The sequence below is a fragment of the Strix aluco genome, chromosome 1 (genome assembly GCF_031877795.1).
Source record: "Strix aluco isolate bStrAlu1 chromosome 1, bStrAlu1.hap1, whole genome shotgun sequence".
NCBI classification, from domain to species: Eukaryota; Metazoa; Chordata; class Aves; order Strigiformes; family Strigidae; genus Strix; species Strix aluco.
In genome coordinates this window covers 158,493,473-158,516,554 of record NC_133931.1, presented here as the reverse complement: position 1 = coordinate 158,516,554, position 23,082 = coordinate 158,493,473, and the positions used below count along the sequence as shown (strand labels likewise).

Genomic DNA, 23,082 nt, shown 5'->3' with positions numbered 1-23,082 from the left:
AGATTTCGAGTTTTTCAGCTTGGAGAAGAGAAGGCTCCAGGGAGACCTTACTGCAGCCTTTCAGTACTTAAAGGGGGCTACAGGAAAGATGGAGAGAGACTTTTTACCAAGGCCGGTAGTGACAGGACAAGGGGCAATGTTTCTAGACTAAAAGATGGTAGGTTTAGATTAGATATAAGGAAGACTTATATGAGGGTGGTGAGACACTGGCACAGGTTGCCGAGAGAAGCTGTGGCTGCCCCCTCCCTGGCAGTGTTCAAGGCCAGGTTGGACGAGGCTTTGGGCAACCTGGGCTAGTGGAAGGTGTCCCTGCCCGTGGCAGGGGGGTTGGAACTAGGTGAGCCCTAGTCCCTTCCAACCCAAACCATTCTATCATTCTCTAAAAAAATAAAATTGTGATGACTAAATCTCTGGCATCATAAAATCAAGGGTAAATATAAGACTATTAGCATCTTTTGCAGAGTAATATTGTGCAATCACAATTCTGATGCTGGCAGGGCAGAACATTATGTGACTGGTTGTCAGTCAGGGAGAACACTGAACAACTGTTCTATATATGCAGTTAGAGAAGCTCCACAACACCTTCATTTGTAAGATTGTCAAGCTAAAGGCTGCTTTATTTAAACATTCTTTCAGATGCTTGTCCCCTTTTGAATACAATATAAATAATAATAATCATAATCTTAACAGTAGATTGTTTGAAGACTATTGACTAACAAACTAGACATTTATATCTGAAAGACACAATTATTTTATTAAAATAATTATTAATACAACTGGTTTTGAGGCATCTGAGTTAAAGACACAAAGTGTGAAACTTTATGAGGAACAAATTACTCATTTTTGCTGGCAAAAAACTGAACTTTACATTCCATTTCTTGGGTATCTCAAAGCTAAACTCAAAGGCAGCTGATATTTAATCTGCTTATTTCTTAAATAAGATTAAATGCTGAACTAACAAAACACCCTAATTGTTTTATTGTAGTACAGGATACTCCTGATGAATTTTATATAGCTTTAATTTTAGAGACTACACCAACACAGCCCTGCACTTTGATCTTACCACAAATTCACCTACCACCCCCATTAAGCACCACTGTATTCCAAGTGGCATACAGCCTCAGCTGTCCTTTCTACACACTGTCTGCTCTGGGATTGCAGTATTCCACTCATTGTCTGTCTTCCACCAATTTTCCATCCTGGATGTTTTAGCTATACACTCTATATACATTTAGCTAAAATTCTTACATTCTGGTTTCACTATTCATTCTTCTTCAAACCTTAGCTCACCTTAAGATCCCTACTTTGGGACCGGAGAAGGTCTTGGATGTATCCTTTGGGATCTTTGGAGAAACTCAGCATGAAATCACGTTGTATTTTTAACTGATTTATGGATTCGATTGTCTCATGAATCTGACAGAAAAAAACAAAGCAGATGTTACTTAATTCCTCCCATGCTCCAGTGCCCTGAGGTCAGCCCCGTTAGCATCTTCATACTTCTTGTAATGTACAAAGGTGACAATTCTACACCACAGACCTGTGCAGGTTTCCATGGCTTTTTCCTTTCAAACAATCCTGCAATTACCTTTCGGTTTCACTTGTACTTCTGCAATACAAGTATGTACAGGATTCTTCACTTCCTGCATCGAACTGCTGGATGGCATGCTATATACAATATTGAAGGGCTAAGTCATGTCACTGCACAATGTAATCATTTCCTGTGTATAATCAGTCCTTCTGCCAAGTCTGGGATTTTTCAGGAAAGGTGCTTTATAAATATGTCTTTAAACAGCGCCCAATGCAAGAAAGCAGCTATTCCCCTGGTTACTCATCATCGTATCCTCAATACCCTGCTGTGATCCTTAAAATTTCTAGTGATTGCCTGATCAAGTCCATGTTAAATGAACTCACATCACAGCCATGACTTCTAGACTTTTTCTTACAAGAAAGCCTATTAAAGTCACAATGGCTGCAAAAATGAGTGTGAACAATGAGAAATCAGGAGTATGGAAGGTTTACAGAAAGTGAGCCATATCTTCAGAAATATTATGAAAGAAATGAGCATTAACCATTAGGGAAGAATGAAGACTCCAAAGAGAAGTCAACGTTACATAATCATCTTGAACAACAAAATCAAGTACCATTAGTGGGAGGATAGTTAATGAATCATTTGTGCATACACACAGAAAAGTAAACTTTTGCTACCCGGTTCCTCTAAAATTCTGGTTTGAGAATGTAAACCTATCTTGTTTAATTTGATGGATACATCTGTTTTGCCAGAACAGCTAATGTGGCCAGGGACATGGGAGAAAATAATCCTTCCCTGATCTGGCTATGCCATCAAGGCCACTAGTGTAGGCACAACTATGTGGTATGTTAACTGAAGGGAGCTGCTGTCAACTTAAAATCATTTGGTATTTGGGAAAATGATGTAGCCCTGCTGGAGACAAATCTGCTGACATGCACCGAGTTTCCACTAGAGGACTCTGTGGCAGCACAGCAACACATGGTACAGCTGATAACAATGCAGCAGTCGATGGCTGTTCACCCAGAAGTGACTTCAGTAACTTCACCAATCGCAGTTTGCCCTCTGCTGTAGCAAATGCTCAAAAAAGAGGTGATACAGACATGAGAAAAGGTGAGCTGGGCTGGAAACAGAATAATCCCGTGCATGCTGCATGCAAGCCTATATAGGCTGGGAAGCAACTGGCTGAGCACCTGCCCTGCTGAAAACGACCTTTCTCAAGAGCCATAAACCAAAAGATGCTGCAACAGTGACCAGAATCCATAGGACTGATAGTGTCCAAACCCCTTTAAAATCACATGAAGACCAGAGTTTAACATACTTGTTTGTATTAGAGGTAAACAAACAGAAACTGGGCCTGACTGTATGTCACATAAATAATCTCTGGTCCACAGTGTCACACCTCTTCTTCCCTTGCTCTGAGAAGCCACTTTTATTTAATCCTTACCAAGCCAAATCAGCCATTTACACATGTGCCAAAAGCTGGCTAACAGTCCCCATGACATGAACCCCGAATAGAGCCTGCAGAGCTCCCCACTGCTGTAAGACAGATACTGTTATTTGAACACCAAAAACAAGTCGGCCAAACTGCTTCAAGTGATTTTTCTGCCATATTTCATCCATATTTGCACCTACTGCAGAGAGCTGTTCTGCAACCGTGCCTGCACAAAACACATCTGGAGTATGAGATTCTCTGAGCTTTGTTTTACAGCAACTTAGCAAGACACCATGACCTCTCAATAAGAAGTTATAGTAAAACAGTTCAGATGACTCTTAAATGCCAGGGGAATCATGATACTACCTATGAAACTCTGCTTCTATCACCTCAACAACTGTGTCAGGCCCTGGATCAAATCCTGAGCGGGAATGCCACTCCGCCCTTTGTATTCCCATTGCATGTGGCTGATTCATTCCTAATTGAGAAGTCCCTGTCTCACAATTAATGTCTTTGATGTGTGACACCAAACCCACATGAAGGTACACAATGAGTATATATGCTGTGTCATACTTTACTCCTGGGCTAGTACCTTGTTGTCCAATGCTGTAATCTCCTGTTGGTTAGCTGTTGAGAGAAGAAAACTACTCATCTGTCCCTTTAATGGGTCTTCAACTTCTACATCTATGTCATAACAAGCCGTCTTCTTCTGATCGTTGGGGTCAACACTATGGAGAGTATAACAGAAGAACATGAGAACTGCCATAATGAATCAGAATAAATATCCTTCCAGCCCAGAATACACTCTTTAATAAAGCCTGTTGCAGGTGCTGTGAGAAGAATTTAAGAACAGGGTATCTTTATATATTTGTATATCCTAGCATATCCCCTCATCTTCCATCAGCAGAATTCAGAAACTTTTGAGCTGGAGCTTTTGTACACACCGTCAACTTTAATAGTTACTAATGGACATAGTCTTCATTAAACTGTCTAACACCTTCCTGAGACCTGGCCTCCAAAGCAGTCCCCAGTGGTAAATACCTGCTCGACTGCATCTTTTTTGAGATAGGGTGAGTAGAACTGTACACTACCATTCTGGATGTGAGCACATACGACATGTTATTTGGTTCTTGGTTCCTTCTCTAATAATTCCTAGCATTGTAATTGTTTTGGCAGCTATGCAGCATTGTAATGATTCCCAGCTACTTCTTCAGAGGTAGCAGTGAACTTGGAGACCACCACTTTGTCTGTAAAGTTGCCTGCTTAATTCTTCAAAGAATATAGCCAGTCGTGCCCTCCCGTTACAGAAGATATATTGACTCTTCCCCAATACATCATGTCTGTTAATGCCATTCTGTACCACAGTTGGTACCAATTGGCTTCCAATATCCAGGATTGGTCCTGGTATCTTTTTGGCATCTCATTAACTATAACCCCTCTGGTACTGAGGAAGATTTCAGTAATAGATAACACATTGTATAGAATCATAGAATCATTTAGGCTGCAAAAGACCCTTAAGATCATTGAGTCCAACCATTAACCTAACACTGCCAAGTCCACCACTAAACCATGTCTCTAAGTGCCACGTCTACACGTCTTTTAAATACCTCCACAGATGGTGACTCAACCCCTTCCCTGGGCAGCCTGTTCCAGTGCTTGATAATCCTTTCAGTGAAGGAATTTTTCCTAATATCCAATCTAAACCATCCCTGGTGCAACTTGAGGCTGTTTCTTCTTGTCCTATCACGTGTTACTTGGTAGAAGAGGCCGACCCCCACCTCACTACAACGTCCTTTCAGGTAGTTGTAGAGAGCCACGAGGTGGCTCAGCTTCCTTTTCTCCAGACTAAACGACCCCAGTTCCCTCAGCTGGTCCTCACAAGACTTGTCCTCTAGACTCTTCACTGGGTTCATTGCTTTTCTCTGGACACGCTCCAGCACCTCAGTGTCTTTCTTGTAGTGAGGGGCCCAAAACCGAACACAGTATTTGAGGTGCGGCCTCGCCAGTGCCGAGTACAAAGGTACAGCAGTTGGTAGTTAGGCAATTTAATGACAGTCCTGCATTAAAAACCATTTACAACTCCTCATTTAGTGTGTGTTAAATTTATTTCTATTTGATACCTTCGTGTGAAAAAGTTTTTCAGACTCTTTCCACCTGCCCTCCAAATCCCATACTGCACAGGTATGGGACCTTCCCTAATCTCTAAAGTTAACATTGATTAAAAGAATCTCTTTTCTTATCTGACTTTAAGCAGCTGATTATCTTCCAAGGACAGTTTTTTTAAGCCTTATTAATTTCTCAGTTTCAACAGTAGACTTCCTACTTCCTATATATTTCAAAGAATCTTACTTTTTCATCTTTAACAAGTATTATCAGTAACAAATATCAGTATTATTCTTTGGCTTGTCCTATCCTAAATTTATATTTAATTTGTTGGGGTTTAGATTTAACATTTACTTTACCTTTAGGCTAAAGTTTCTTAGCGAGAAAACAGTTTTTCAGACCAATAGATCTTCTAGTCATTGTCACTCGTAATATAAAAATGCTGACTTTAGAACACTATTTTTGAAATGTCTAGGTTGTGTGCATCTGCTGTAGGTTATAAAAAAATTGGCTCATGATCTAATTGAGCTTGTTAGACGTAGGGGAACAGAAGAATTTCCATGGATGGATTTGCAGTAGGAGTGTTCCAAGCAGGTGGATTGAGGTGATCCTTCCCTACCCTCAGCACTGGTGAGGCCGCACTGGAGTACCATGTTCAGTGCTGAGTTTCCCAGTACAAGAGAGATATGGAGCTACTGGAGAGAGTTCCACAGAGGTCCACGAAGATGATTAAGGCACTGGAGCACCACACACATGAGAAAAGGCTGAGAGATCTGGGACTGTTCAGCCTAGAGAACAGGCTTGGTGAGGAGGTGGAGGGAACTTATCAGTACCTGAAGGGAGGGTTTAAAGAAGATGGAGCTAGGATCTTTTCAGTGGTACCCAGTGTCAGGACAAGAGGCAATGGGTGAAAGCTGAAACACAGGAGGCTCTGTCTGACCACCAGGAAACACTTTTTTACTTTAAAGGTGACGAAACACTGGCACAGGTTTCTCAGAGAGGTTGTGGAGTCTCCCACATTGGAGATATTCACAAGCCGTCTGGACACATTCCTGGCCAACTGGCTACAGGTGGCTCTGCTTGAGCCGGCGAGGGCTTTTGACCAGATGATCTCCAGAGGTCACTTCCAACCTCTACCATTCTGGGATTCTGTGATGCTGTGGCCTTCTGCTAATGAATCAGCAGCAGAAGGAAGACTACAGAAAACCCGGGTCTGGGTCTGGTTCTGCTGCTCATGTCAAAAGCCATGGAGAAGGCCGAGGCACCCGGTGCTGTCTTTGCCCCTGTTTCTCCTGGTAAGTCCTGTCCTCACGCCTCCCAGGTCCCCGAGCCAACGTCAGAGCCAGGGCAGCACGGCTGTTCAGAGGGACCTTGACAGGCTGCAGAAACAGGATGGCAGCTCAACGTTGTAGAGTTCATCAAAGGCAAACAGAGAGTCCCGCTCCTGGGGCAGAATGACGCCCTGCAGTGGCACGGGTGGGCATCAACTGGGTGGAAAGCAGTTTTGCAGGAGAGGAGCTGGGGGTCCTCATGGACAACAAGTGGAGAATGAGTCTGTGAGGTAAGCCAGCCGTGACAAAGGTCAGCTGCAAAACGGGCTGGATTAGCAGAAGCGTTGCCCTCAAGTCAAGGAAAGAGGCTGTTCTTGCTACGCCACGCTTGTGAAGCTGCGTATGGACTTGTGGGCACCGGACCACAAAGACGGGACATTCTGGAGTGAGGCCCGCAGAGGACCACCAGGATGTCGGGGGGCTGGAGCACAGGCCTGCCAGGAGAAGCTGCAGGAGCCCCGTTTGTCCAGCCTCAAGAAGAGAAGGGGAAAGGGAGATGCTGTTGGTGAGTGCAACTGCCATAGGGGATGGTGAAGAAAAGGCAGAGCCAGCCTCCTCTTTGGGGTGCCCAACGGTAGGATGAGAGGCAACAGAAACTCACTGCCACATTGGCAATTGACTCAGTATAAGGAACTCTTTTTTTTTTTTTTTAAATCATGATGGTAGTCAAAAGGAGGAAATCAAGAACTAATCTATTTGCAATAGGAGAATATTGGAGAGCTATGTTTTCTAGTCTACTTGTGTAATGCTAATATTGTGGGAGATGGCTTGCTGCTTTGCAGAAATGAGAAATCCCACAGATGTTTCTCTTTATACCTCTGATTTTAGGTGTGTCAGCTACAAAAAGAAGTGCAACTCAAGAAAACCTCCAGATCCAGCTTGAGCTCAGGTAAGAAGATTTGACTTCTACCAGTTTTAAATCTGGTACATTTGGTATCGCAGAAATCAGAAACTATTATACACTCTGTATTTTTTAATTGTATTCTGCATTCCCTTTCAGTCTACCTAATATTTGAAATATTTACCAAGATTAGAGGCTTCCTGTTCATCTCTATTTCACTTCCACTTCAATCCCACTGCATTTTTTGTTTTCTTTTTCAAAAGGGGGAGGTGGTTTGTGTCTGAAGAGTGCTTCTAAAATGCTATTATTTCTAGAACAAGCTTAGTATACTTCAGATTTTAGTCTCTGTGCACATACTCCAAAACTAGAATGAATAATTGTGATCTAGTTGACCTTATTGTAAATGACAGGCCTGAGGATTTATCTGAATTAAAAACACATTTATTTAAAATCACTAGGGGTGAAAAATTCCCTGTAGCAGTGTGCTGGTTTTGGCTGGGATAGAGTTAACTTTCTTCATAGTATCCAGTATGGTGGTATGTTTTGGATTTGTGCTGGAAACAGTGTTGATAACTCAGGGATGTTTTAGTTCTCACTGAGCAGTGCTTAACAGAGTCAAGGCCTTTTCTGCTCCTCACCCCACCCCACCAGCGAGCAGGCTGGGACTGCACAAGAAGCTGGGAGGGGACACAGCTGGGACAGCTGACCCCAACCGACCCAAGGGATATCCCACACCATAGGACGTCATGCTCAGCAATAAACTGGGACTTGCTGAGCATCAGTCGGTTGGTTGTGAGCAATTGTTTTCATTTGCATCACTTGTCTTTCTTGGGTTTTATTTCTCTCTGTTATTTTCCTTTTCATTATAGGTTGTTGTTATTATTATTATTATTACTACTACTACTATTATTACTATTAGTATTTTATTTCAATTATTAAACTGTCTTTACCTCAACCCACAAATTTTCTCCCTTTTACCTTTCCGATTCTCTTCCCCCATCCCGCTGTGGGTCAGTGAGTGAGCGGCTGTGTGGTGCTTAGTTACTGGCTGGGGTTAGACCATGACAAGCAGTTGCAAAACTGTTTCAGTACATTCACTCTTAAAAACTGAACACAGAGGGGCAGGGCAGAGGGCCTGTAAGAGTCTGTTTAAAGCTCAACTGGACTAGGCCCCTAAGCACCCTGATATAATTTGAACCTGCTTTGAGTTGGGAGTGTGGAGCTCTAGATGATCACCTGTGATGCCTTCTACTGTACAGTATTTTGTGATTTCATGAGTCTAAAAATTACTCACTTCCTTTAAATTCAGTGCCAGACTTCCAGATTTATTCTAGCTTAGCTTGAGACTGCAAAGACTCTATTGCAAAGTATTCCCTATTGTCAGGAAATTAATTCTTCCCCTTTCCACAGCATTATGTCAGAGCAGTGTAATGCTGTCAGGCGCTGTGTGGTGCACACCGTGTATCAGAGGATGGTACTACACACAAGGTCCTGCTCTTTAGCTTGGATCTAACAGAAAACATACTGCCTCCAGAACCTCTTTGCCATCTCTCTGCCCTTGGAAACTTAACCATCAGTTCATTGTCATTTTTCTCCGACAACGACTATATATCTCTGAGAACCTCAGCTTTTTTTTGGTCAATCAAATAGGACACTGAGTTGTCTTCAATGACAGTATATACACAGCTATCAATTTGCATGGTAGCCAAGCTGCTTTTTGATTACTCTGTTTTATATATTCAAATGAATCGAAAAGCAAATTTTATTTCTATAGCTTATGTAATAAACTTCTCACCACATATATTACGAATTTTAAATAAAGAAACCAATATTAAGCATATTCAGAAATATTTGTTGCCAATATTCTGTAGGAAATCAAATCATTACGCTCAAATTAACAATAATGTTTAAACACCCAGATTCAGAGTTTTGATCAAGACCACAGAGGAACTTGGGAAAGAGTAGAGTATCTTAACAGCAAGGTTGCAATCCCCAAAAGTCTCTTTATCCTCCTCCCCCCTACACACAGTTCTCCTTTAAATATGGCATGTGCTGGAAGTGCCCTAGATAGCTGAAAGTTGTATTTCATCTACTATGCCAGAAATACATCTGTTTTGACAAGGATGCCAGAAGCTCAGTATCTTGGTCACAATGACCTTCTCTGACTCTACACATTCTTTACCATAAAACTCTTGAGATCTCTGACTATTTGGCTTTCTTAGAATAAGACTAATGCCCAAACAGCTGACCCAATCCCAACAAAGCATGCATGGACTGGCCACTGTATTTGAAACTGTAATACTGTTGTACATTTTACATAATAACTCAGTGATTACAATGATTGCCCATGATGTACAATATCTTATTTCAATTCCTTTTTTTCCCTTCTAAGTGGATTCAAACTCTCATTCCTTTCTCCTTTGGAAAGAAACCTCACTAACTCTCTCAGTGGTACTCTAGTAGGGATAAAAATAAGTTGTTTTGCATACGCCTAGAGAATTGGTACCATTCTATTGAAAATAATTCAAAATTATATAGACCAGAATGACACAGAGAATGAACAAAGTCCAAGGTACTCACCTGGAAGTTATTAAAAACTGGATTCTGGTCCCTGCTACTGTAGCTGTTTGTGTATTTTATACAGTGAGTGTTTTGCACATGACAGTGCTGAGCGGACCGACCAGCTTACCTGATGATATGGTTTATCACTATAGGGTCTGGCGGCAGCAGCAGGTTAGTGAGTCTCTGAGGAATTTCAGAAAACTTTAGCCGTGGACAGTCGAAGATCTGGAATACAATAAAGCATGTTATCCTTGTCCAAAACCTAACTTGCAATTAAATGAGAAAGTAAGAAATCGACAGTTCAAAAGGAAGGTGATTTTGAAAGCTATAATTCTGGCTCCTTGCACAGAATAAATTTTTCATCACTTTTGTCCCTGCAAATTGCTGCTGTACTTAACTATCTGGGCTAGCTGACAGATGCAGCAGATTATGACAATTTTAGGTGTCCCACTTTTGGTTTAGCTGCTGAAGGGCTCAGGCCACTTTAATGGATCATCAGGATCAACTGTATCAATAATGGGAGAGAAGTGAACACTTGTCTCACTAAGGGTCAGCAGCAGCATATCATAAAGAAAACTTTTTTTTTTTACCACAGGAAATATAAAACAGTCTGCTTTTTTTTTTTTTTTCCCAAGGCATGTTTCCTGCAATATTTTGTGCTAAAGAAAAATACAAGAAAACATTTTTGGATTTTAAAACCATTTGCAATTATTTTTTTTTTTTAATATTAAGGAAAATTTTAAAAGTCAACATGGTTTTACTTATTTTTAACCAAGACCTAAACAGCCTCTTGGAAGGGATCCACTCCTTTCCAATCAACATCTTATGGTTACCTTCTCTTTACTGTGGTCCAGAAGCTAAGTATGTATTGAATTCAGAAAAAACCACCAACCTTTTGAAAAGATCAAAATCTGTAGTTTTTGGAAATTTTCTGTGAGTAATTGCAGTGCATTGCCATGAATCTAGGAGCACTCCTTACACCTGGAGCTTTCAGAAATATAATTATTACAGCCTTTTTTTCCCTACTGGGATTTTTGATGCTCTGAATAGGTAAGTAGGCTTTTCTCTAAAGATATTCCATTTAAAGTGACTTTAAAAACCCCCGAACTATCTATATATTAACATTTCCCTTAAAATGTGCTGTTATGTGGAGGTAATTTGTAAAAATGTTGAGTTCTATACAAATGCAAATGCTTCCTAGGGAAACTATTTCCACCTGATAGACAAGAGATACTACTTGTAGTAGTGTATCTATAAACAGAAGAATGCTTTGCAGCTCTAGAGACCAAGGATGCAGGCAGGGTTGAAAAGAATGGACTGTCAGGTTGTAGGATGGACATGCAAAGTCAGACTGTTCAACTAGGATGCTGTGGTTCCTCAGACAGACTATCACCTGAAATCCATCATTTTCTGGAGTGAGGGAATTTGATAGCAGGAATACCTAAAAGCCAGCTCTGGGGTTTGAAATATCTTTGGACCTTTTTTCTTGCTTTTGCTTGTAACACAGTGGATTTCAAATTCCCCAGCTGACGTAAACAGTGTTTCTAAACAGAGAAGGACCCTTCTTCATCAGCTCTAAAATCTGTCTAATTTGCTGGACTTATCTGCATCCAGGAATTCAGCCAGCTAGTTTCTAAAGAGCAAGGAAGTAACCAAATCTACTGAGTCTGCAACTCACTCTTTATTTCAGTTCTGAATTCTGACACTTGGTAGAAAACACTGTGTAATTTCCACTCAAAATCTTTGCATACCAAACTCCATCCAATCTGCTGTCACCACTGGCTCAATGCTCATGTCAAACTCCTAACGTGAATGCCCAAGAGACGAGAGCCTTAGGAAGGGAAACGGGAGCAAGGACACACAACAGTGCGAGAAGGAGTGGGAACCTGGAAACTAGGGCTAGATGGAATTTTCCTAAACCTTCTCACATTCCTACTTAACTGGAGTTAATGGTCTAAACTTATAACCACTGGCTCTGAAAGCGTACATGCCTATAGTAATTCTGCTGTGTGAAGTAACTCATTCAGTGATCATTTTTTAGTCTGCACTGTGTTGTGTCATTAAATATCACCACAAGCACACCAGCACAGGATTTAGAAAAGCTGGCATACCAAATGAGAAGACCCGTATCTACAAGGGAACGCTAGAGACACTGATGTGTTACGTACTGCTCCCCTAAGTGATCTGTGTGCTTCCAGCTATGACCATGATTTTTTCCAGGAGTTACATGCCAAAAACTATATAGTCTACAGAAATATCATCAGACTGGAAGGCATTCCTAACTCAATTCCTTTACCCTCCATATCTCAATCTTAGAGTATTAGGGTGAAAACCAAAAAACTCATCATGAAATGTTTCATTTGATTTAATGGGATTAATTTTCCTATACACTAACATCAGTTTTGAAAGCAAGATTAGCTCCTTGGGACAATTTTGCCAGAGACTTAAGGAAAAATGGAAACACTCAAATCAATCCCATTTATGATTTAAATCTATGCAAGCACTGCATTCTTATGAAACTATTCCAGATTAGCCAGCTCTTCGAGGGAGTGAGGTTCAGTCTTCTAGAAAAGGAATCTGCTACTTCTCAACTCTCTCATCTGACTAATCTAAGTGAGAAGGCTTACCATAAGTAAGGTATGAACTGCTGTACTGAATCAGACATCTACCACACTATCCTGCCCTCAACAGTAGCCAAAAGTGGATACTAAAGGAAAAATATAAGAACAGGAGAAATATGTACTAGTTCTTCCCCCCAGAAAATCTCCCAATCTCCACAGCTTTGCAATTACTTGGCATTTATAACAGCCGAAGATTTTTTTTTTCCATTGGTTTGTCAATTTTGGAACCTATATACACTTTTAGCATTTGTAATGTCCTATTGCAAGGAGTTCCAAAGTTTAACTATGTTCAATTCCTTTTGTTTGTTTTTAATTTGCTACCTGCCAGTTTCAGTTGATGGCCTCTAATTATTTACCAAAATAAATAATAATTACTCCTCCTTCACCTTTTCCATTCTGCTCATGATTTTTCAGTGTTTTTCACCTCCCCTTTTCCACTTCCTCTTCAGGATGGCACAAACAAAACTGAGTCTAAACTGGCTATAGATACATAGGGAATGGAAATCAAATCGTCTAAGCAACAGAGCGAACAGTTTTGTAATTTTGCCAAAAATTCTTACGTGGTTTAAAGATGGAATTTTTACTATATATGAAAAAGACTGCATGCTGTAATTCTCAAAAAAATCCAAAAAACAAACAAAAAGTGACTACATAATCCAGATCACTTTGGTTCTATATTCCTAAAAATACCCATGAATCTCACAAATATTTTGTTGTATTTTATATTTTCAAATGTGGAAAAACCCAGTGCTGCCTTTAAGTTTATCTCAAGCATTGGTCACTTTAAACAGTTGTAAATTAGTAACAGAAAATAAAAGCTTAAAAAGAAAACTTGGACACAATTTTCATTGCATCATTTACTTTCAATGCTCACTAAAACATTATTCATTTATTATAACTGCAAGTACTTTCCCTAAGTGGGAATATGTCACAAACTCTACCTTTGGGTACTTTCAAAATAAATCAGGTAAGCCTGAAGCTACAGAAAAACAAAGCCAATTAAAATAGTGACAGCTCAGATCACATTACTTTACAAAATAAATATAATCATATTTACAGAGAAGGTGAAGATGCTTTTAAGTGGCCTTCTTGGTTGATTCTAGAGGTCGTTGTGAAAGACAAAAAGTCTTAACATACTACTTTCAAAACATCGTGCAGATCATTGAGGGTATTTTATAATCTGAAGCAGACTTAGGAAAAAATAGCTTTTCTAATTATATCTTCCATGCCTTCTGCCCTTCATAAACAGGGAAAGAGAAGGGAAGAAAACAGGTCTACATATGATTTGGCAATCAGAATCAGTAGATATTTCACATTCCTTAGTACAAAATGATACACTGGGGGAAAAAAACAGTAAATCAATACAGTGAAACAATTAGAGAAAGTCCTCCTTCCTGAAAAGGCCACAACTTATGTGGGAGTGCTGAACCACCAGATGTGGTTTTTTGACAACAGAGGCACATGGAGAGTGTGCTTATTATGTTTGTTGTAGTGACTCTTGAAAGCCATTCAGTACTGAAGATACTGCAAATCATTAAGGGAAAATAAAAATCAGACATTTTCATCCGTTCAAAATTTGCAGATGAATATTACAGTTTGCCTCTGAAGAGCTACTGTGTCCAAAAAGGAGTTACCTGCTGAAAGTACTTGTCGCAGTTAATGTATTCCTTATCATGGGAGTCTTGCAGCTTATTTGTTTTGATGTACTGCCAGAGAGCCTGGATGATGGCTGATCGGGTCTGTGTGTGTATCCCCAGCAAACGGGCTAATCTCGGGTCCAGTTTAAACTGTGGAGGCTGTAACAGAAAGAGGAGATGGCAATGGCAATAGAGAGAAGCGCAGATAAATACACAGCTGTGAAGTTTCAGCTTTAATTCTCAAGGGACTCTGTTCCTCAGGAGAAGCACCCCATGCAGTGGCAGAGATTGCAAAAATACAAGATGCTCAGATGTGTACCACTGTTGGTGCTCTGGAAGAACTATGCCTAGGGTCTGGAAAGGAAGAGGGACACTTTACACGTGCTGTGCACACAGACTATCTGTATCACATGCTTTAGATAATAACAACTTGCATGCAGACTCAGGAAAAAATTTTCCTTTTCAACATGGATGTATAATTTGACTTTAGGGAGTGGGAGAAGAAAAAGAATGGTCCTTCCCCTGACCTACTGGAGTTTAACCACAAAAAGAGAGAACGAAGTCATGACGATGCTTCTACTGTTGCTAATAACTGTTCAGTTGCCTCACATCAACAAAGTACCTTGGAACTCTGTTTTTCAGGCACATTCCCACCATTCTGCTGCATACCAGAAAATTTACTTCTCTTGACCTCTGCGATACAACTCTTCAACTACCCTGTTCTGCATCTCCAGTAATATATGTTCCTTGGATACTCTGGAATTTGGTGCCTCTTCAAGTGTGTACCCATACTCAAGTTTAATATTTGCCACATTATTAGGCAAGGATTACTCTGTTGGGTGCCAGGACACCCAATAACAAATCAAGACTTAAGTATAAGAGAACATCTATTTTAAAGCATAAATTTATAATAATGTGAGCACAACAAACATCATTATATTGTCTTAATAGTAAAGGTTCTCACTGGCTATATCAGCATTTCAGTTAGCTCATACACTCCCTAAAATTAGTAACATTTTCTCTCTGTTAAATGTCTTTATCCTTGATAGATGTTATTTGCATGGAGGGGAAAGAGAATGGCACAGAATGAGTTCTTTAAGTTATACAATCAAAATGTATCTGAGACTGAACTGCCATTGAAAAGGGAAATCTCATCTCCTCTCAGCAGTGCATTTTTATCAATTTTCTTAAGACAGCAACATTTCTTTCAGGGATGGTTTCAGTCAGATTACTGAGTTCCACAACGGCACATCTCCATCATGCGTGCCAAGAGTATGGAGGCTGTAGCAGTGCACACCCGCAACTGAAAGGAAAGTGTTTTTTTGAAGCAGCTTAGCCTTACAAGAGCTTACAACAGCAACAGTCTGAAACTGCCCAGGAACCTCTTTTATATTCTATCTCAAGGCAGTATAACCTAATTTTTGCCTATTGGTTTGTTTCCTGTGACTGGGATCAGGGAATTGATTTGAAAGTAAGTTTTGTTAGCTTTCAAATGGATCAGTTCCCTGACTCGTTTGTGCTCAGCCCACAAATACTACTACAACAGAACTAATACTGACAAAAGAGAGGAAGCAGGAATGCCTAACAAGGCCTAAGAGTAACGGCAAGTCTAACCCATGTAGGGCAGTGTTGTTTTATACCAGATTAGGGTGACAATGTAATCCAAATTTAACAAAACAGGAAAGCTGTGCGGTCTGCTCTGAAAAACAGGCTGCCACACCTACACAGCTAGTTCAGCTACCACTAGCAAGAACCACTCCTTTCAATTTCTGTACAGGACCACACACATAACTCATGTGCAATTTATTTCACTCTTCTCTAAGAAGCCTGTGGTGGAAATTCATATTCCTTCTGCAGGTGGGAAATAAAAATAGTAATTATCATAGTGCCAAGAACAATATTTTGCTAGACTATAATAGAAACTTACTTGATGTGTCCCCTTTAAATTTTAAATAATCTGTCAGTTTGGACTATGGACTATGTGAGATTCTGAGTCCAAGTATATTGTTTTTTGATGTATGTGACAGGACGAATTTGTTCTGTTGCACTATGTCCCAATGGCTGTATTTTCCAAGCCAAAAGCAGTGAGTGCACTGACCTGGTAGTCCAACATGAGGAGTAATGTGCAGCGCACGCTGACATCACCGGGTCTTTTCACCTGGAAGCCATCCGTTTCCTGGGTTGTGGGAGTTCTGTGCCACTGCCAAAGGAAAAAACAAGTAAAACGGTCAGTCTCTTTTACACTGGTGTCCATGGAGGTACATCTTGTACAATACACTATGCAAGAAGAAGACAAGTATAAGCCTTCTGAAGACCTTGCAATTCAAAAAAAAAAAACCCTAACCAAAACCACCCCAAATAATTTCTTGCTTTGCCCTTACAATTCAGCTTATTAATGCACAATCTGTTCTGCTGTTAGCATGCTTTACTTGTTAGGAAAAATGTGCACAATTTTTTCATCATTTCATACATTCTGTTCTAAGATGTGCACTACATCACTATCACATCTGTGTTTTTAGACTATATAGATTCTGTTTAATAAATGCTCTTAAAATGAATGGAATTTTGAAAACTTGGAAAGACCTTAAATGAGTGCAAGGTAACTTGAACACAGCAGACAATGGGCACATAGCTGTTTATCTGTGCTAGTATCAGGTTTGTATGCAAAGGGTGCACGACCTTCTTACCTCCACAAGATGGTTGTCAGGTCCATAAAGATCTTTGTCCAGTTCAATAACCAAGCTCTTAAAAAAAGATGAAAACTTCCGTTTCTGTTTGCTGAGCTATACAATCAGAAGAAACAGAAATGTTTAAGGCTGAGTATGTTGACTTATGTTCTATGTTTCCTTCTCAGGCTTTCTCTTTCTCTTGAACATTAATTCCCATATAGGCCACAAGTGTGATCAATCTAATTGAGTTTTCCCTCTGACAAATGCAGGGCAAGACGCAAAAATCTCAACAGTGGTGGAACACTGCACACTGAAGGGAAGATTTCCCTGACTCTCAGTGTTATTGGAAAGGACTGGCTCGTAACGTGAATATGTCACCTGTGAGAGTGGGTCCAGAGGAGGCCATGAAAATGATCAGAGGGAGGGAACACCTCCCCTGTGAGGACAGGCTGAGAGAATTGGGGTTGCTCAGTCTGGAGAAGAGAAGGCTCCAGGGAGACCTTAAAGCGGCCTCCCAGTACTTAAAGGGGCTACAGGAAAGATGGGGAGAGACTTTTTACCAAGGCCCATAGTGACAGGACAAGGGACAATGCTTTTAAACTGAAAGATGGTAGGTTTAGATTAGATATAAGGAAGACTTTTTTTACAATGAGGGTGGTGAGACACTGGCACAGGTTGCCCAGAGCAGCTGTGGCTGCCCCCTCCCTGGCAGTGTTCAAGGCCAGGCTGGACGGGGCTTTGGGCAACCTGGGCTAGTGGAAGGTGTCCCTGCCCGTGGCAGGGGGGTTGGACTAGATGGTCTGTAAGGTCCCTTCCAACCCAAACCATTCTATCATTCTAAAGGCACTGCATACCTTTAATAGCTTGGTTGTTTGATGAATGCTAATTTCTTGTTCTGATTTATCATGACAGTAAATCTAAGTAAAAGTATTTTCTCTTACATTTTGCATTTCCATTTAATTATTGGTATTTGCTGTTTACTACACTGCTCCTGCTGTCAAAAACTGGGAGGTCTATATTCAGATGATCTGACTTTCAGATTCTATTCTATTCTATTCTATTCTATTCTATTCTATTCTATTCTATTCTATTCTATTCTATTCTATTCTATTCTATTTACATAGAATAGAGTCCACAGGATTTCAATGAATTTCTTATTTAATGCAGATAATCTTTTAGAAATACACCACCTTTTGATTTAAAATTTGCCAGTAACTGAGAAGCTATTATTCTCACTAAAGAATCTCTTTCTTTGTTAAAATATATACTCTGATTTCTAAACTGAATTGGTCTAACTTCAATTTCTAGACATTGCACTTTGTCACCCCTTCATCCTCCAGTAAGATTATGATTCTGATTCATGTAGTTATCTCCAGACAGACGGACATGCCTTGAAAGCCTTGCCCTCTCCATACATGCACGTTCTCCATCTGTTTACCCTATCAAACACTTAGCTTGTCAAGCCTGTTCAAATAGGTGACACCTTTATTAGGAAAGTCCAGTCTTCCCTGAAGAAAGCTAAATCCATCACTGAGGTTTCGGAGGACTTCAGAATGATAAAAGTTTTCTTCCATTCTTGCTCTGACCATCCATCCATCCTCTTGTCCTCCCTAGGAATATGAACTACTTGCTTCTCCTTGTTATCCTACTCTTCACAGGATCAGCGCCTGCTGTAGGCCTGATTTATCACACTTCTCATGACCTGAACCCTGCCATATCTTTTAAGGGAATTGTCTCAGGCCTGTTCTCTCCACCTCCTCCTACCTGTCCTGTCCTCAGGTCTGCTCCATTTCCTGCTGCCCTCCCTGCCCCTCCCCAATATTACCATTATGGCCTTATCCCTCCCTCTGGCTGGACTTGGGACCTTCCCAGCATCAACAAGCCAATGCTGACATTCAGAGATGTCTCATCTGAGTTGGTGTCCCCAGTAAAGTCCACCACCCCACAGGACAATCCCTAGGTCCTTGCCAGCCCCGGTGAAGCACAGGTAAATCATACGTCATCCAGGAGCTTCCCCTCCACTCGCAGCTCCCATGAAGCAATGCTGCCATCAGAGTCGTCAGCGTCAGATTTTGCAGGATTAAATGTGTTGGAGATGTAAAGTCTCAGTTTCCGCTTTTGCTGTTATACAAATAGAGAAAAGAAAAGTACACATCCAGTTTAAGTCCAAGACCTGAGGAAGCCACAGGAAAGGCGATAGTTACACATTTAGCAGAGAATCTGCATGTTTAGTACAGTTGCATCAGGTTATACTAGAATTTAAGATTTGGTTATGTATAAGAAAATACACTGAAGAGCTGAATCTGAAACTTCCTTTCAGAAACTATTGGCTATACACGTAAGTGGAGAAAAACAGGAGGTTTCAGGGCCAGGCCCATGAGGCTATACATCCTGTACTTGTGGATTAGATATTTGAGAAATCGTTGTAAGAAAAGCACAATATTATGCCCTCCTGTCTAGATCCTAGCTAGATTGCTAAGGCTCAGCTGCAAACCTCTTGCTGCATGGATGTCTTTCATAGTTGTATCAGATCAGACTTGTAAATGGCAGTCACAAATACAGATACTGCTGCAAATTACATGCCAGGTACATCTGTGACCATCTTCATTCTACCATCATGCAGAGTCTGGTCATAGTCTTCCTACAGACACACACCCAAACGCACACAATTGCTGCCTCTTTAACTGCCTTTCACCCTAATCAAACATCTTGCAGCTCCAACTTGCTGTGAGACCTGAGTGGAAGAAGGCACTGTGCTTCAATCCCTAACCCAGGTGTTCCAGTGTGTGAGAGACACAATCACGCCTACCCATTGTCATTTTTACAGGCTAAGGTTTCCCAACCACTGTACTGGCTTATGGCTATGTTATTTCTCAGTGCCCTTCTCTCCCGTGCACCAGGTGGAAAACCTGGCCATTCACTCTGATGCATGGATTCCAGAAAGGATATTGCCAAAAATTTCTTTGGGACTCTAATCTCAAGTGTCTGTTTATAAGAGAATGACAAAAAGGCTAGGCTACAGTTGGCAAGTTAATGCAGTCAAAACAACCTTCATACAACATAAGAAAGGAGTAGTCTTGTAAAGCTTTCACACTCACACACACACACACATATAGGAGAGAAGGAAGTTTTTAGTTTCCTGCATCAGGTCAGGAAACTAAAAATCTAATATGGCATAGAGGAACGTGGGAGGCAGAGATGTATGGCTGAAGAGGAATGAGAAAATGCCTGCGTTTTGCCAAATCTAGAGAAGACAGTGACAGAAAGGTTTGATGGAAATGGAGTGTCAAAATCCACTGACAGGGAACAGGATTTTCAAAAGTGCCAGGACTCCTGAAAATGACAGCTTGACACAGATAAGAACAGGCAGATAGGTAGAAAAATATTCCTGGAAATCCATATTCTTTCTCCATCCTTTCCTAAAGGATTTTGGTTGTTGAAGTGCTCTTTCATTATATAAATTGGTTTTTTTTAATGACCCAGAATCTTTATTTGGTGTGGAGGACTTGTGAAGGACTTCACATTTCTAAATTCACAACTCTTCTAATGAACTTGTACATTTTACGCACTATTCCTAAATTTTATCCTCACCTGAATTATTTGCAAAATGGTATCTATATATGTAAGCAGCTTTTTCTTAATAGTTCCTCCTCAATACTGATATTTCAGGTTTATATCACTGATTCCATTTCCTTTTCTTCTGATTTCCAAAGACATTATCTCTATTCTCCCTTCTACCCTGGAAACTCCTTCTCTACTCATATCTCCCCATATCCAGGTAGGAGCTGTCTCTGTTTCCTCCAAAGTCTCACATGTCATCACTAAGATCATTCTCTGCAATAACATTCTTACTAAAATCTGAATATTTTAGATGTCTTCTTTTCTCCTTGCTTTCAGGCTCTAGCTGCCCTGTACAGCCCACCTAAAACCAAGTCAGTAACAATGACTAACTCCACTGTGAAATACAAAATACCTCTCCTTGACAATCTCCACCATTTCCCTTTGCTAACCCCTTATCACTTTTCTTTCAAGTCATGCACAAGCCAGATGCAGCTTACATTTCAGAACTGGTCTCATGCTGGGTTCCCTATCCTTTCCCTGCTCTGTCAAAGTCAGAGTCTGTATATCATTTGTTTGTTTCTCCCACATCTCTTTCTTCAATTTACAGTGTTTTCTTCCACACAATGAATTATTCTCTTTCGCAAATTTAATCCTTTCCTTGCTGCAACTCCTATAAATCAGTCCGCTTCTTCCACACTCTCATCAGAAAGGAACTTGCATTAATTATTAATTAAATCCTAAGTAATGGCTATCTCTAAAGTTATCTTTTGTCCTACTTTCTACATATCTTGATTTTAGATCAAAAACTATTTAGCCTTTGAGTCCAACATGTTACAGACACTACTGATGACCTGTAAGTACTGTGGAATGCTGAGCCTTTAGTCTCTGCTAAGCAAAGACATTCTATCCAACCAGCAAAATGTATAACCTGCACTGGGGGGGTTAGCTTCAGAATGTGGCCCAAAGGTACTGAAAATTTGCAATACTATTAGGGCAGTGATTATCTCCCAAATGCAACCACAGAAAGATCTTTGCTTCTGACTCATCAGGAAATCAGTCAAATAGGTCAACTGCACAGCTGCGAGAGAACCCCAACACCAAATGGGCTTCAAATCTAAAAAAAAATCTTTATTAGAACACAAAGCAGAATAAGGGAACATAGAGAAGGAAAACTCACATCTGGCGGATAAAATGGAATAAATAAATAAACAAATAAATAACTAAGGTTTTGTAAACCAAATTTTCTCTGCTCACATGTCCTTGAAAATGGTTCATTTCTTCAGGCTTGCTCTTATTCCAGCAACTCTGTGATTTCCGGGGTTGCAGAAAACTCTGTAGGGTCATTTCTGAGGAGACACAGAGAATCCTCTCTTTTTATTCCTTAAGCTTCAGCTGTGTTTGTGCTATTGTCTTCTCTCAGGAGACTCCAAATTTCTGCTTTTTCTTCCAGCTTCTTACTCAATGGTGGCAGTCCCTCATCCTTTTTGCCTCACTGACTGCCCTACCCTGCACTCCAGCTGGCACAGTCTCCCGCTCCGAGGGTTCTACTAAGCCAAGTGTACCTTAGGATGCGACAAACACTAGCCTTCCTTTCTACAGCTGAGCCACCACCCTTTAAAAGGAACCTACACAGCAAACAGATGTCAGCCATCACAGTTGTCATAACCAGTAACTCTAGACCTGACCTGCAGAGCGCAGCAAGATCTGCCAAAGACATTCTGGTAAGCAGTCTAAAAAAATTGAAAAAAAAGGCATTTGGCCATGAACACTTGAACAGCAAACATGTCCTCCCCTGTACAGCACCATACTGACCCAGAGACATTCAAGCCTCCACAACTACCTTTCGGAAGCCGCTGCCAACATGTCCACCTCCTGTTTGTTCCTTTATGAGTTGCTGCTCCATTTTTATCTTCTTTCTGCCCTTCCTAGAACTTCCACTACCATCTCTTCCTTACATATGTCCAGTGTTGTCAGCACCACTGGCTCCTCATAAAAGCTATCTGGGAGCAGCTCTGCTCAAGACATCCTGAGAGGCTGACTATCTTATCTTCCAGTTCCAGGAACTAGACAATGGCACTTGAACTTGTCCTACATACACTTATCACCAACAGTGGTAATACTGAGGAGTGGTAATGAGCAGTGGCATTTAAAGAAAATGCGTTTAGAAATCTATCAAAACATCAAAACCATAGCTCTACAAATGAACATTTTCTTTGGACCAGCAGGCTCCTTCTCCTCTACCATGATTTTTCTCCTGTCAGCTGTGAGACATTACCATCTCACCTGATGAAGCAAGATCCTGGCAGAGATCCAAGAGTACAGTCTGAATCCCTTCTGTGAGTAACCTGTTCCCCAGTGAGTAACAACTTCAGCACCCACAGCTATGCTGTTATCATCATGATGTCCACTCTTGGAAGATGTCAGCTTGGAGATGATATAGATAGTCAAAACTGAGCTCAAGGAAGAAGAGCACCAAAATGGCATTGTCTGGGTTTTATAGCCACTATACAGACCATAGAGTCTCCTTGGCTGAAGACACACACCCAAAATCACTGCACTCAGTTCACTTATCAGTACTTCTGGGTTCTACAATAATGTCAAGCTCATATCCAGAAGGCTCTGAGAGTGAGGTATTCTTCCATCTCCAGTTGAGCAACTCCATCTCATCCAGGCAGGAAATGACACAACATCAGTTATGTGTAGCTTGTTTACTTTGCAGCTTAAATACAGCAGTGCAATGTATTTGGGCAAGAAGCCACTGCACTTCAATAAATTCTGCAAATTTCTTAGCAACGCA

General features: G+C 40.7%; 1 protein-coding gene across 11 annotated transcripts in view; it reads right to left on the bottom strand.

The window, feature by feature from the left end:
• SMARCD3 (SWI/SNF related BAF chromatin remodeling complex subunit D3) overlaps positions 1-23,082 on the bottom strand; it is a 111,650-nt gene that overhangs the window by 6,426 nt on the left and 82,142 nt on the right. For all 11 annotated transcript variants that reach the window (XM_074842696.1, XM_074842714.1, XM_074842723.1 and 8 more), the window contains 7 exons: positions 18,723-18,845; positions 16,743-16,838; positions 16,154-16,255; positions 14,053-14,214; positions 9,925-10,022; positions 3,553-3,688; positions 1,291-1,413 (listed from right to left, as the gene is read on the bottom strand). In XM_074842696.1, the coding sequence (XP_074698797.1) occupies positions 1,291-1,413; positions 3,553-3,688; positions 9,925-10,022; positions 14,053-14,214; positions 16,154-16,255; positions 16,743-16,838; positions 18,723-18,845 (840 nt within the window). The remainder of the gene's footprint in view (positions 1-1,290; positions 1,414-3,552; positions 3,689-9,924; positions 10,023-14,052; positions 14,215-16,153; positions 16,256-16,742; positions 16,839-18,722; positions 18,846-23,082) is intronic.